This window comes from Dioscorea cayenensis, chromosome 20, assembly GCF_009730915.1.
Source record: "Dioscorea cayenensis subsp. rotundata cultivar TDr96_F1 chromosome 20, TDr96_F1_v2_PseudoChromosome.rev07_lg8_w22 25.fasta, whole genome shotgun sequence".
In the NCBI taxonomy this organism is placed as follows: Eukaryota; Viridiplantae; Streptophyta; class Magnoliopsida; order Dioscoreales; family Dioscoreaceae; genus Dioscorea; species Dioscorea cayenensis.
In genome coordinates this window covers 26,633,216-26,648,045 of record NC_052490.1, presented here as the reverse complement: position 1 = coordinate 26,648,045, position 14,830 = coordinate 26,633,216, and the positions used below count along the sequence as shown (strand labels likewise).

At 30.9% G+C, this 14,830-nt stretch overlaps 2 protein-coding genes across 2 annotated transcripts; both read right to left on the bottom strand.

Moving 5' to 3' along the window:
- Window positions 1-266: 266 nt before the first annotated feature.
- LOC120251756 (ribulose bisphosphate carboxylase small chain, chloroplastic-like) lies at window positions 267-2,708 on the bottom strand. The gene is made up of 3 exons (XM_039260400.1): window positions 2,455-2,708; window positions 1,542-1,673; window positions 267-747 (listed from the first exon to the last, which is right to left on the bottom strand). Exons 1-3 carry the CDS (start codon window positions 2,629-2,631, stop codon window positions 502-504), a joined length of 555 nt encoding a protein of 184 aa, XP_039116334.1. The 5' UTR covers window positions 2,632-2,708; the 3' UTR covers window positions 267-501.
- An 8,311-nt stretch (window positions 2,709-11,019) lies between these two features.
- On the bottom strand, window positions 11,020-14,755 carry LOC120251657 (guanine nucleotide-binding protein subunit beta-like protein A). The gene is made up of 2 exons (XM_039260259.1): window positions 13,804-14,755; window positions 11,020-11,324 (listed from the first exon to the last, which is right to left on the bottom strand). Exons 1-2 carry the CDS (start codon window positions 14,668-14,670, stop codon window positions 11,220-11,222), a joined length of 972 nt encoding a protein of 323 aa, XP_039116193.1. The 5' UTR covers window positions 14,671-14,755; the 3' UTR covers window positions 11,020-11,219.
- Between the last annotated feature and the right edge of the window lie 75 nt (window positions 14,756-14,830).

Genomic DNA, 14,830 nt, shown 5'->3' with positions numbered 1-14,830 from the left:
ATCACCATTTTTCTGTTTAACAGCCGGACAAACTACACAAGCATTGAGCTATGATCTATTCAAGAAATGTGTGCAGGCATTAAGATGCCATGCACCCTCACTCCGTGTGATAGGAGCATACATTTTGATTCTACACAAGGAACCCTGTGGCACCACTATGCTTGGTGTGTTCCGATACCTGCAATTTAGATTCCTGTGTTCTTATATAATAATATTTAATGCAAATCAATGAACAAATTCTTTACGCTATTACAAAAGCAAGCAAATAGATAAAGTCGACACATCATATATAAAATAAGCAACAATACATATGTTTTTCATACATAACAAACGCCGTGACTTTGTTCTTCACCAACCAAAGCATGAATTACTCATCATATGATCATCATCGTCCACAATTGTCAATACCCGTTGGAGAAACAAGATAAAACCAAAGTAAAAACTAAAAAAAAAAAAATGAAAGAAACGAAAGACACAAAACCCCCCAAGAAGCCATACAAGCTAGCGTTCGAATTCAGTGAAACCTGGGGGCTTATAGGTAATGAAGCTAATGCATTGGACTTGGCGGACGTTGTCAAAGCCAATGATTCGATTGAAGGCATCTGGGTACTCCTTCTCACACTCACGAACCTCTTTCAAAACTTGGACGGCGTCTGTGCACCCAAACATGGGCAACTTCCACATTGTCCAGTATCGACCATCGTAGTATCCCGGAGAACTGTGGTACTTACGGTAGACAAACCCAATCTACCAAACATACATGTAAAGAAAGTAAACTATCGATAGGATTTGCATATTTATACAGTCAAGAATGTGGGCACAAATTGAGAATTTGATCATTCAATCTACGCAGCTTCAATCAACCGACACAAGATTCGATTACAAACCGGCACACACAACTAAGATCCTATTATTATCATTGTCATTAGACTATGAAGTCTTTGTTGAATATTACTTTTTTTTTAAACCTAAATAAATTTTTATTCAATTATTAAAAACAAGTGATATAATAAAAAATTATTTTAAATTGATACATTTGTTTTTCAACAATTGAGTTGATTTATTAGTTTAATTTATTAAAATAAATAATGAAACTAAAGGAATTTAATTTAAGATTGCGAATTCTATCGATTAAAATATTAAATATTTTAACTACATTCTATTAATATATTTTAAAAGTATATGCTTCTCATTAAATGTAGTAGCATGAGGCTATTAATAATATATTTATTATCAAATAAATAAAGTTATTATTCCACTCCACAGATTAATTTCGGTCTTTAAAAGAACACCTATAGGCTAACTTTTGTGTCTAAATTTAAATAGTTTTCAGGTATAAACCAATTGCATGACTAAAATACCTTTGATCCTCCTAGTAGGAAAACAATTATTTAAGCGAGAATGAGAGAAATTCAGTATAACACCTACATAAAGCTTTACAAGCATATTTCCATGGAAGTGATTCAAAGAATTTAAAGTTAAATTAATAAAAGTAAAAGTTAAAAAAAATAAAATAAAATAAAAGTATAAGAAGAAGTCACCTTGCAGAACTCTATGCAAGGAACCCATCCGCTGCGGAGCAAGTAGGCAATTTGCTTGAGGAGCTCGTCGTCAGTGAGGGAAGGAAGGTATGAGAGAGTCTCAAACTTCTTCTTGCCTTCAATTGGCCACACCTGTTTGTTACATACATCCCACATAAATATTGAGATATATATATATATATATACTAAACATCATCTGTGGAAATATGAAATGCCCATAGATTTCAAAATGTAAAAGACAGAAAATTAATGCATGAGTTTGTTGGGGACCGTTGATGCTGATCCAACATTTTCCAGGAATGTACGTACATTTTTAATCTACATAAAGAACCTCATTTCTGTATATATTCACCTACCTTTTTTTAATGAATTATACTTCTGAATTTATTTTATTTTTAATTAAAAAAAACATTTAAATTAAAGTATTATACCCAAAACTAGGGGAAATATGCAGGATAGGAAACAAAAAAATGTGCATTTGTTGGCCACACGTATTTGTCACATTATTTATATAAAACTGTTCTACAAATTTTACTTTTTTTTTAAGTCTCTAAATTATTCCTTGTATTTCTTTGTTTTTTAACTTTAAAAAAAAAAAATCAATCTGGCTAAGATGTGAGTTGTTCACAAATAATACCTAAACTTATTAAAAAAAATTAATTGGTTTAATTCTATTCCTAAATTTTCTTTAACTATCAAACTAAAATAAATGTATAGATGTAATTCAACACCAAAACTAAATATAAAATAAACTTTTCCATTTATTTATTTATTTAAAAATCCATTTTAAATCAAAAAATTAATTCACAAAGACTACCTCTAAATTAAAAAGATAAATAGCTTTGGATTTTTTTAAATATATATATATATATAAAAATAAATAATTTAGAGAAAATTAAAAACACATTTTTACCTTCATGCATTGGACACGGCCACCATTGTTAGGGAGGTGGGAAAAGTCAGTCTTGTCCTTGCGGGTGACAGGGAAAGCAGCGGCGGACTTAAGCCCGGTGAAAGGTGCAACCGAGGATTGAGTCGGAATGGCCCGGGACATGGCTGTGGTGGAGGAGACCATCACGGAGGAGGCCATTGGTTCTTCTCCTGTGAGCTTAGCTAGCTAGCAAGCTCTAGTTTATAATGATAAAAATAATTGATTGATGAATAGAAAAGCTTGCACAAAGGTCTATATATATAAGATTATAACAATTTGATGTGTGTAAAGAAAGGTGATGACATTACACTTGGAGAACCACACATGTCAAAGGGTTAATGGATGACATTCTTATCTCTAGGCACCCTTCTCAGAGTGCCACTTGTCAAGAGATGGTTGATCTTATCTTAAGTGGTGATGAATGTGTGATTGGTATTGAACTTGGGTTTTACTATCCATGCTTTGTCTTAGCCTTTCCTCTGGCATTTCCTATTGGCTCTTGTTGAGATTTTTTTATTATTATTGTTATTCTTTGGTTCATTAAAGACTAGAGCAGTGAGGGAAGGTTCTACCACAGGAGCACTTGTATCTTCATGACTAGTTTTAGACATGAGAATGAATGTAATAATTAGATATCATTATATCGGATTGTAGGATTGTCTTCGTTATATATTTATACATTGATTTGTTTTGCATTAGTTACCTACATTATAAATTTTAAATTTGTTAATTTTGACTTTATTTATCATGTATTATATTACAAGTTAAAATCTAATATATATATATATATATATTAGCTCCGTAGTTTTACAAGATAATATAAAGACAATCTTATAATAGATAAGTTATTTTGGGATTAGCAAACTATGTAATAAGTTTTAAATTAACTAGTTTGGTTTAAATTGCGCAATTATCATGTAGTTTATTAAGAATTGGAATGATCTGTTTTTCTAAATCATTATATAAACAAAAATATGAAAACCTCACCCAAAGCTCATAAATTCATAGATATAACTCTCTTTAATTATTATAAGTTCAGTTCAAATTTCATGCATAACAATTTAGCTATTCTATCTAAGCGTGCACTTTTTTTTTCAAAAAAAAAATCACTTAACTTTGTAAAATAACAAAAATGATTTAATGTTAATTTTCTTCTATTAGAGAAACAAAAGAAGAAAAAAAACAAAATTAAAAAAAATCTTTGAAGCAATAGTTTACTGTGAATTTATTGTTAGTTCCTAATCTTATATTTTTCATGTTTTGAGGTCGTTGCTCACACTAACTAGACAACAAAAAAAAAAAGTCTTTAGAAACATATATATTTTTAATTTTATCAAAATACAAAAATTAGAAAGATATTTCTATGTTTAATAAAATGCAAAAGGAATTTTTTCCCCCATTAAGTTCGACAACTAATCTTTAGTAGCAATTTTAAAGAAATGATAATTATTGATGTAGAAAGTGTGGAAAAGATGGTATGGTGAGAATTGATATTTATGTGGTTCATAAGGCATTTCCATGGCTTGAAAGGCAGGTGAGTGAGTGCTAACATGATTTCAAGACTATGAGAGCAATGCACACCATTTATTTTTGATGTGGCTGATAATCAGCTATCACTCTCACCCACCCAACAGCTTTAAGTTTTGAGATCAGGTTTTATCACTACACATCAGAGGAGGAATGGGTGGAGGAATACATTTTATTTTATTTTATTATTTTATTTTTTTATTTTGTTTTTAAAGCCTAAAATATAGTTTTTTGAATTAGGGTTCATTTACTTTTATCTCATATTTGTATTTTTGTACCTGCCCCACGGCCCCCACCTAATCATTTTATTTCCATTTGTCATCATGACTGTGACACTGTTGTAGTGTGTGACTATATATATATATATATATATATTACTTCAAAATAGAAAATGCAACTGATGGGATTCTGATATTTTATTTTAAAATTTATAAGGAAAATCCAAACCAATGAACATGACTCAAGTTGTCCTATGACATTAACACAGACATATATATACACTGATATATATATATATATATATATATATATATATATATATATATAAAGACATATGTGTATATGAAGGTGGGCACGGGCCGGTTAACTGGTCCGGCGGGCCTAATCCACCGGGCTGCGGTTCACCGGCCCACCGATCTGAACCCGGCTCGGCTGACTGTAGAACCCGCTGAGCCGGGTTGGCTTGTTGAACCCGGCAGATTTGGATCATAGGAAGCCGGCCCTGGAATCAGCCCGGCTTCTATGTTGACCCGGCGGACTGGGCCGGCTCGGCGGGTTGGGCCGGGTTGGCCCGCCCAATAAAAAATTAAAAAATTCTAAAAAAATCAGAAATTTTAGAAATAATAGGAAAAAAATCAGAAAATATTTGAAAATTCATAAAAAAAAATTCAAAAAATTTTCAAGAAAATATATAAATTAATTAAGACCCCAAGAAAATTAAACCATGTTTTTTTAAGTAATTTAAAAATCATAAAATTAATAATGAGTTTAATAATTATAAAATTCAAACAAATCAAAATAATTTAAAATAAATCAAATATGAAAGGGCTTAATTTGTCTTTTTATTGGATTAAATGCTTATGTATTTTCTTGGGTGTGACTTAAATTGTTTATATAATTCTTTTAGTTTATAACAAAATTACCACTAATTTATTTATTTGTCACCATTGATGTTTACATAAAACTTAGTTTCACTCTCTAACTTTCAAAGACTATTATTTTTATACTCATGTTGTCAATGAAGAAGTTACTAGTTTTAGGAATTTTTATCTTTTTTTTTAATCAAATTTAAACACACTTCTAATCATTTATGCAAATTTGTATTTCAATGTTTAGTAGTGATAATTGAGAATTTGATAGGTTCAATATGTTTTCACTTAACACTAAATATTTAGTTACACTATATTACAAGTGTATGACTAATTAAATAAAATATTGTATAACTTATAAATTTTCATTATATTGTCATTATTTAACAACATTAATATCGTCTTAAGGAGGTGGGTGTTGTTAAATTCAACAATTATCTATATACATCTATGTTTTTCATAATTTACAAACATATATTGGTGCAAGTGGTAAAAGATTTTTGAATGGAGATAAAGGTCAGGGTTCAAAACCCATGTAATGCTTGAAAAACCCGCTGGGTTGAATGACCCGAGTGACCCGGCGCCAATAATTGCTTAGTGCAAGTAGTAGGGCATTTAGGCAATGCATAGGTAGCCATGAGGTTGAGAATCCACACTTTTGTTATGTCGTAGTGTAATTTTGTACTGTTCATTAAATCTCCAATGTTGTACATTATTCATTCATTGTTAGTTAGGTTTCAATGTAGGTCATCTCTAAGAGAAGTCATACTCTTTATGTTTTTTCGAGTTGCATAATATAAAGATTTATCATTGTGGGATTATAGTTTTTAATATGCTCATCTTTTTGTCCTATAATTACTCTTGTCGTTTTTATTAAAATAACAAAAAAAATGTTTGTACTGGTTGACAATTCTTCAAATTTTTATTAGGTAAATTAAAAGTTAAAGCTCGAATGTAGAGATTTAATGTTTATTATACTTGTATCTTTTATAACTGATATGATGATATCACATTCTATGCACGTTAGTTTTGTTTAAAAAAAACAATAATATATAGTCCTCGAATGGAGATTTTTATAGAACGTTAAAATAAAATTTTATAAGTAATTTAAATTTAAATTTTAATGTTTCAAATTCTAGATAACATTAAAAAAATATACACAATCACGCCAAAGCAAATACTTTTAAAACTTAAAACATATGAAAACATTCATGTTTTTTTATCCACTTGCTTTTGATTATTTCGGCAACAATGATATTATTGCGGAGCAATTATTAGTATGATAAAATGACCTATATCTCCTTCAAAAGTTATATATAAAGTGATCTAATGGTCTTTTTTTTTTTCATTTTTCAACTAACTTTTAGATCTTTTGTTTGTTCAATGATTTCTCCAGAGTTCTTTAAAATTATTTTTCTAATTTCTTAAAAAAGTTTTATGTCCAAACAGTCCCTCTTATTTAACCTAACTATTTCTTCTTTTCCCCTTGATCTTGTTCTTCTTCTTTATGTTTTTATTTCTTTTCATATCTCAATATTTGCATGTTTAAACCAATGTTTTGAAACCCTATTTAACTTGGCCGGTTTGACTTGTTTGTTCCAGATCCGGTCATACTCATCTCATTAGATATGGTGACATAAAAACCGTACAGAGAATTGACCCAGTTGATCTGACCAAGTATCTTCTTAATCAAATTGATCAGGTCTGATCAACCATGTCAACCATGGACTTATGTAGAGAATTTATTTATTTGTTTTTTAATATTGTGTTTTACTTGAATTTATATTTTAAATCATATTAGATTATTATGAAATTTTTGTCAGATTTTATTTTAAATATTAAATTGATATTTATAAATTATAAGAATGACTATTTGTTTGTTGAACTATTAAATTATTGTTTTTTAATTTTTTTTTATTAATTTATAATATACCTTCTATATTTATATACAATTAAAATTTAAAAATATATATTAAATTTATGATCGAGTCAATCCCAGTTCAACCATTGATCCGTGACCTAGTAGCCTTCCTTGGTGGCATCCCCAATTAGATTTCAAAATATTGGTTTAAACTTAAAGACATAAATTTTTGGTATGCCATTGTTAGGTTTTTAATAAGCGTTTGTATTTTCAGGCATGCATAAATTTAAACATATAGATGTTTTTATGGTATATTTTTTTTAAGCATGTGATTAATTTATTTCACTCAAAATGTTTAGATTTCTTTTTTTGTTTTTAAAGAAAGCAACGTGCGTTATATATATCAGAGACGTGCCGGCTGTGAATTAATCATCCAACCTGCATACCCTCAATCAGAGATGAGGGATTTGGGCCATGAAACAACACTCACAACCGGTAATATGTCATCATTATTGTTTCCAACAAATCTTAAACTCGAAACTTTTTAAATGTCTCACCTTTGTTTTCCACAACAAGAACAAGTACCACTAGGCTATAAGCCTTTTGGTATGTTTGAATTTCTTGACAAGTGTCTTTTTTGCTCAATTATTTAGATTTTTTTAATTGAATTAAAATGTTATGGTCGCATGGTTGAAATATATATATATATATATATATATATATATATAACCTCCAGCATAATTGGGGAAGTGGTATGAGTGGGTGTTAGAATTTTAACCATCCCACCGTTGTTGGATTTCCCACTCTTACAAGGTCTAAATGTTTTTTTCAGAACTTATAGTTTAAAAATAAAAAGAAATAGTAATTAAATTAGGAAAAGGAACAAACAATTGGGTTATAGGAAGCATAAAAAGTAAGAAGAAAGCACATAGAAGCGAAAAAAAAAAGTAAAAATAAAATAAAAATAAATGAGAAAAACGGTAGAAAGGTAGGTAATAAGGAGGGTTGCAAATAAACTTAGCCGTTTGCCAGCTATAGAGCCGGCTCAAAGGTAAGGCCAATGAAGCAATTGCTTTAGTCCCCAATGTTCCCAATGTTTTTTAAGGCCTATAAATTTTTTAATAATAATTTTAATTTTAAGAGCTCATCTTTATATTATTTAATAATAATTTTAAAAACTTAAAATTTTGAAGTAGTCCCAATAATTATCATAATACAAAATATATTAATTTAATATTTAGCCAATATTATATATAATCTTAACTAATTTTTAAAATTTAAAATAGCATACTAAGATATAAAATATAATCTTCTCTAACCAATTTTTCAAAATTTTATTTTGATCCTCTATAATATCTCTGCTCATGCATTTATTTCTCTAAAATTAATATAATATTCATTTTTTAAAAATATAAATAAGAGTTTTTGTAATTTTTTATATTGTTACATTTTTAATTTAATGAGTTTTGCTCACAAATTTTAAATATATCTTGAGTTTAGTAAGATGGAGAAAGATAAACAATCAAGTATTTATTAAAATAAATATAAATAAAATTTAATTTTTATTAAATAAATTAGAGGGGTTATTCTAAAATTCCGATTTAGGCCACTAGTTCCCTTAAGCCGCCCTTGGCAAGCTACTCAAAATACGACTCAAAGAAAACTCATTTTTTAAGTAAAATAGTTGAGCTCAAGCTTAACTTTTCAGTTTGAACTATTAAACTGGCCGAGCTCGAGCTACATGTTGATCGGCTCGGTAAAACTCACGAGCCTACTCAAAAGCTTAATAAATCAGCAAGTTCATGTGCAGGTTCACGTGCCTACTAATGAATCTGCTAAACAATCTTTCTGACAAGCCTACAAACAAGCTTGCTCATTTACCTACTAATAAGTTTATTAAACAAGCTTAATTGTGAACTTACTAGTTGCGAACTTGCTAAACGAGTTTGTACAATTTTTCCTAAATACAAAAATGGATTCATATATAAAAAATAATTTATTAATAATAGTAATTTTATTATTTTTTTTAAAACTATATGATTTGCATAAATTAATTTTTATAAATTTAAGTGAAATCTTAAAAATATAAGTTATATAATCTACTAACTTTTAAAATATATATTAATATGTTAACAAATTTGAGTGGTAGCTTTTTTTTTTTTTTTTTAAGATAAATGGATTTCTTTTAAGCTGAGCTCAAGCTCAATTTTCCATTTAAAAAACTATAATTTATTTTTTTCCTTTCTTTTTTAAAATTTCTATCATATTATTTATTAATATATATATATATATATATGATTTATTTTTCTCAAATAATATAAGGAAGAGTAAAAGGAGCTACTCAAAACATATTGAAAAACTAATGCTCTAATTAAAAAAAATATAATGATGTGAAAGGAGTATATTAACTAAATTTAAATCCTAATCATTAAAACATAAATGACCTTATGTGAAACATATAAATGACCACCATGTATTGAAAAGTAATGGAGAGCTCCATAGTTACTATGGAGCTCTCCATTACTTTTCAATACATGCTTAGATGTTTGACATGTGTCCTATCTGCTTTCAATGACCAAGATTCAAAATATTTAATCATAAATATACATTCTCTTTATTATGAAAACTTGCATAGTACTTAATTATATAATAGCTAAGCAATCCAATATGAGCAACATTATTGTTAAGGTTGATTAAAAACAAAAATAATCTCTTTAAATTTTTTTAATTGGAGAATTAATCTTTAAATATTTTTTAATTACTTTTTTTTCCATTTAATTATTTTTTAAAAAAACTGATCATAGGAATATATATATATATATATATATATATATATAAAGAAAAGATGATAGAAATTTTGCATTTTAAAAAAATAAAAAAAATTGTTCTAATTATTGTAGAAGATAATAAAGTTTATTTTTAAAAAAATCTATAAAATAAAAAAAAAAACATAAAACATAAACGAATAATTGTTAGAAAAGAAAATTTTTGTTTTTCCAAAATAAAGATTAGTATTTGGATATAACTTTGTATATGGATTTTGGCATTAGATTTTTATAACATAAAAACCCAAGAGAGACCAAATTAGGAACAAACTCAAATCATGAAATAATGTATAAACAATAATTTTTAACAAAAAATTGAATAATAACCATTGAAACTATATATGACACATGTCAAACATGTGTTAAATAATAACACTAGAGAGAGACAGAACTACAACCCAACCCAGGACTTGGAAACAATTGCAAAGAGTGAAAAGAGTAAACAATTGAACAATTAAGGAATATGCTTCTAGGATTGTTTGAATCTATGCAAATTTTAACTTTAAACATAAATAACTTAATAGGTAGGGCATTGAAAGTTCAACCATTTCACTTCTTCACCCTTACACCTAGCAATTGAGATTGCTTAGCGAAATTTGAAAATGTAATAAATAAATAAATATTACAACAGGGTGTTAATATTTCATCTCCCACTCATCTCCCTCCCAATTTAAAAATAGACTCAAATGCTCTACTTATAACTTATTCACATTTTTCAATAAACAAATATATAAATATATAAATAAATAATAAAATAAAATTTTGAAACCAAACGGCAATATTTTTTTTATAATTATTTTTTTTTTTCAAATTTTTCCTTGCAATAACACAAGGCTGTTGTCATTTTATCTAAATTTTAAAAATAACCTATATACTCATCTCTCAACCGCTGCTTGCAAAAACCACTCTAATGTAACCTTTTTTACTGTTGTAAAATTCTGTGATTTGAAACATACATAACACAATAGACAATTTTCTGAACAGAATCTGAAGATTTTCAGATTCTTTTCCTAGCTCACAATTTCATGCAATCAAACCACATTGTTTCAAGTTGTGGATTCAATGCACACACTAAACAAAAAATACTCTGCATGTATGAAGCAATATCAATTGAAGGCAAACCTACCTCATGCCATATTTGAAATATCCATCAATATGCCAAAGATATATGATAGCATCATCATCATCTATGCGCCTTCTGAAATGTCTTCAAATTTAATTGCAAACCAAGTGAGCTGCGATTTGCGCATCAACTAAATATAATAGGAGGCTAAAATTTAAGCAGAATAACTGTTTAAATAACAAAACTCTTTCTGACCAGACCATTTGCCCTATTTCAGGTTTATGATAGAACAAATAAATGCGACTAGTTCATGTTGAAAAAAGACCAGGAAGGTTCAAACCAAAATTGCAAATTTGAAAAAAACCAAGTTTTGTTTGCAATGTCTAGTACCCACGAGAAATTCCATAAACCCTAATGATACCGTCGGTGAAGCCAGTGAACAATGTGCTCCCATCAGAGCTCCAGCTCAAACTCGTGCAGTACAGTAACTGCAAAATCAGAGAAAAGTTTAGATGTATATTTTACAAGTCATATAAGCAGGTCAATCAATTTTATCGCACAGAGTGAAATGAACAAATGTGACAATAAAAAGGAATTAAAAAGGGCAGCTCATCCACCATGAAAATGAATGAATGAGAAGTACTCAAAACAGCATAAAACAAAAGAACTATTCTTTAACGGAGCAAATGGAATTTATTTCATACAAGGCATCCCACAAGACTAGAAACACTACTTTCACAGAAGAAGACAGCATTGTTCCAAGCAAATAACCATGCGAAAGACTATTGGGGCATATTCAAAAATAATAAAACCAATAGATAGGAAGAAAAAGGTAACAGCAACATATTACAGTAAACAGTAACAAACACCTAGTAAGTAACCACAACATGGAACATAAACAGTAAACATAAAAAGCAAGAGGTAGCATTAGCAACTTAGTAACAAGCAAAATATGAGTACAGGCTCCAAGAATCACATTTCCTGTGTGATGGAGGTGCTTGAAAACTCTCAAGGAGATCAACACCAACACGCATTTAGCTGAACAGTTTCCCCGAAAACAAAAACAGAAAGACACACAGATCAACACAAAGATACTTGCAGAAAATCTTCCCCTTTTTAAGATGGTTACAGCAGGCACCGTGATCAGGATAAGGGTACCGAGATTTAATGAAAATAACATTTTCTTGGCTTATAAATGTAATAAATCATGGGAAAATGGCACTATTAAACTTGGACAAGCTAGACAAGATTAATAAAACAAAATTACTCAACATCAAAAAAAAATATTTAGAAAGATTTTAACAAAACCCAAAAAAAAAAGACTCCAGAGCATGAGATAACAGTGAAAAATTGGTACCACAACACCAGTATGCAAACAGAAGATCCATACAGCATTACTAGCATTCAAGAAGAACATACATAATAAGTCTATTCAAAAAGAAAATATGGACACTAGAAATCACAAAATGCTGATGACTGAAACAACTGGTGACAATCCATATGACTCAAGTATTGTTCATTCCAAGTATCATATTTAACTTAATCCAATCCACTAACACTTTATGTCTTCAAGAACTTTCTATCAAATGCCATCTTTTAGGTTCAAAAGAAAATACAAATTTGTTGGGGACCAGGAAGGTGTAACATTCAAGCTTGAGATACAACTCAACCTCATGGTGCATTTATCAAGAACAAAAGGCTCCCAATTAGCAATTTTAGAGAAGTACGCACAAACATAATATAGATGCCATGTAAGGGGCACTAGCTCAAAAACGGAAATAAGGAAACTAGCTAAGACTTATTTTATGAGATACAAATCATGTGACATGTTCAGTAACATAGGCATTAAAGAATGGTAAAGGATAATATGGAAGGAGCAAAAGAAATGAATAGAGGTTTTTCCAATCTTTACCCCTTAACAGAATATTTTCAGTTTTTTTGTGAATGATGAAATGGTCATAGTGCTTGTTATTTGGATGTGATAATAAGCTAATAGAACTTCAAAGCATACTAATACTATTGCTTTAGGAAGCAAAAAGAATAGCCTGCCTATTCTTTACTCGGACCTTATTTGCAGGAATACAACCTTATTCAATACCATTCAGTGTGAGCAATCAGGAGGGTGAAAATCCAGAAAAAAGTAAAGTTCAGATAAATATCAACTAGGAGTGCGGACATTATAAAGGATAAAATTTGTGATACTTGCAGGAAAAAAAAAATAAATCCAAGAGAAACTTCTCTTTACATAATGTCGAGAGGAAGGTTATCATACCATCACCCATCAATTTATGATTACAGTACAAGTTCAAAGATACAAGCTAAGAAATCTCCATGGGGTTTACCCTGTGAAAAGTAAGCATTTGGATCCTTAACAACATATCATATACCTTATATGAGGAAAAGTATCAAGTTTAAATACATGAAAAACAAGAAGAATCAGCCATCCAACTACTGATGAGACATAATCAAGAACACGAAATATAGTACTGCAACAATAACAATGACAGAAGTACGTAAATCACAAAGAAAGCCAATCATTTTGATCCCTAAACCACAAAGAAAGCAAATCATTTGGTTCCCTTAGCTTCCAAATAAAAACATCCTCTGCAATGAAAACAGAAACACATTGAAGAACATAATGCATTAGGACAATCTAAAAACAAAGGCAATTGTGAAATCATAACATAGAAAACAATATCTAAATTAATCATTGAAAAAAAAAAAAACCAAAACTCGAGCTACAACAATAATACATCTCTCTGGAATGGACTAAAACCTACTGAAGCACATAATGCATCAAAACAATCAAAAGAGCAAGTTTTGCAAAATTAGAATCTAGACAAAAATAGCCAAATAGATGAAATTCGAAGAAAATTATCAAACTCAAGATCTACACACTAATGACAACAATAAAACAGAAAACAAAACCAAATGAAATTATAGAGAACAGAGGCAATTTTCTTATACCTTGCTCTTGCCAGTAGTAACCTCAGGCTTGAGATCCTGCACGATGGACTTGCTCTCGAGGTCCCAGATTTTAACGCAATCCTGAGTGGCAGCACATAGCCAGTACCTGTTAGGGCTGAAGCAGAGGGAATGAATAATGGCTCCAGCGTCAAGCGAGTAGAGTCTCTTCCCCTCAGCCAGATCCCATAGCAAGGTCACGCCATCCTTCCCACCGCTTGCACAGAGGGAGCCATCCGGGCTAACAGCAACAGCGTTCACATAGCCCGCATGGCCGGCGAGGGTACTCTTCAGCTTGCAATTGGTGAGGTTCCAGACCTTGATAGTGCGATCCCAGGATCCGGAGACGATGCTCGGCTGGAAGGTGTTAGGGCTAAAGCGCACACACGAGACCCATCCAGTATGGCTATCGGCGTCCTGGATGGTGTACTTGCACTCACCGAGAGTGTTCCAGAGCTTGATGGTGCGATCGCGAGAAGCGGACACGATCTGGCGGTTGTCTATGGAGAAGGCGACAGAAAGCACATCCTTGGTGTGGCCAACGAAGCGGCGGGTGGTGACGCCAGTGGCGAGGTCCCAGAGGCGGAGCTCGCCGTCCCACGAGCCAGAGAGAGCGAATTGGCCGTCGGAGGAGAGGACGACGTCCTCAACGAAGTGGGAATGTCCAGTGAGGCGGCGGCGCGGGACGCCATAGTGAGCCATAGGTTCTTCGCCTGAGGCTTGAGAATTCTTAGAGAGGTGCCAGACGAGGATGGATTTGTCACGAGATGAGGAAACGATCATGTCGGAGTTATCAATCGGGGCGGCGATGGCGGTGACCATGTCGGAATGGCCTTCCATGATGCCCTTGAGGACCAGAGTGTCCGCCATTGACGAATCTGAAGGTTTGGGAGAAGCCGCCGATGAATTTCTAGGGTTTGTATTCGGCGGAGAAATGGGATTTTTTTATTTGTGGATTAGGGTTTTGGGGTTTATATAGGAGAACTGGGTCTTTTGCTAAGCACCCCTTCAAAAACTCTTATTTATTTAT

What these genes read in the sequence shown, in the direction of transcription:
- LOC120251756 (XM_039260400.1), bottom strand. Translation starts at nt 2,631, where the DNA reads ATGGCCTCCTCCGTGATGGTCTCCTCCACCACAGCCATGTCCCGGGCC. An exon ending in GCCGTGTCCAATGCATGAAG is followed by an intron (nt 1,674 to 2,454) that starts GTAAAAATGTGT and finishes TGTAACAAACAG; the next exon opens with GTGTGGCCAATTGAAGGCAA. An exon ending in CTTGCATAGAGTTCTGCAAG is followed by an intron (nt 748 to 1,541) that starts GTGACTTCTTCT and finishes TATGTTTGGTAG; the next exon opens with ATTGGGTTTGTCTACCGTAA.
- LOC120251657 (XM_039260259.1), bottom strand. Translation starts at nt 14,670, where the DNA reads ATGGCGGACACTCTGGTCCTCAAGGGCATCATGGAAGGCCATTCCGAC. An exon ending in TTACTACTGGCAAGAGCAAG is followed by an intron (nt 11,325 to 13,803) that starts GTATAAGAAAAT and finishes CTGATTTTGCAG; the next exon opens with TTACTGTACTGCACGAGTTT.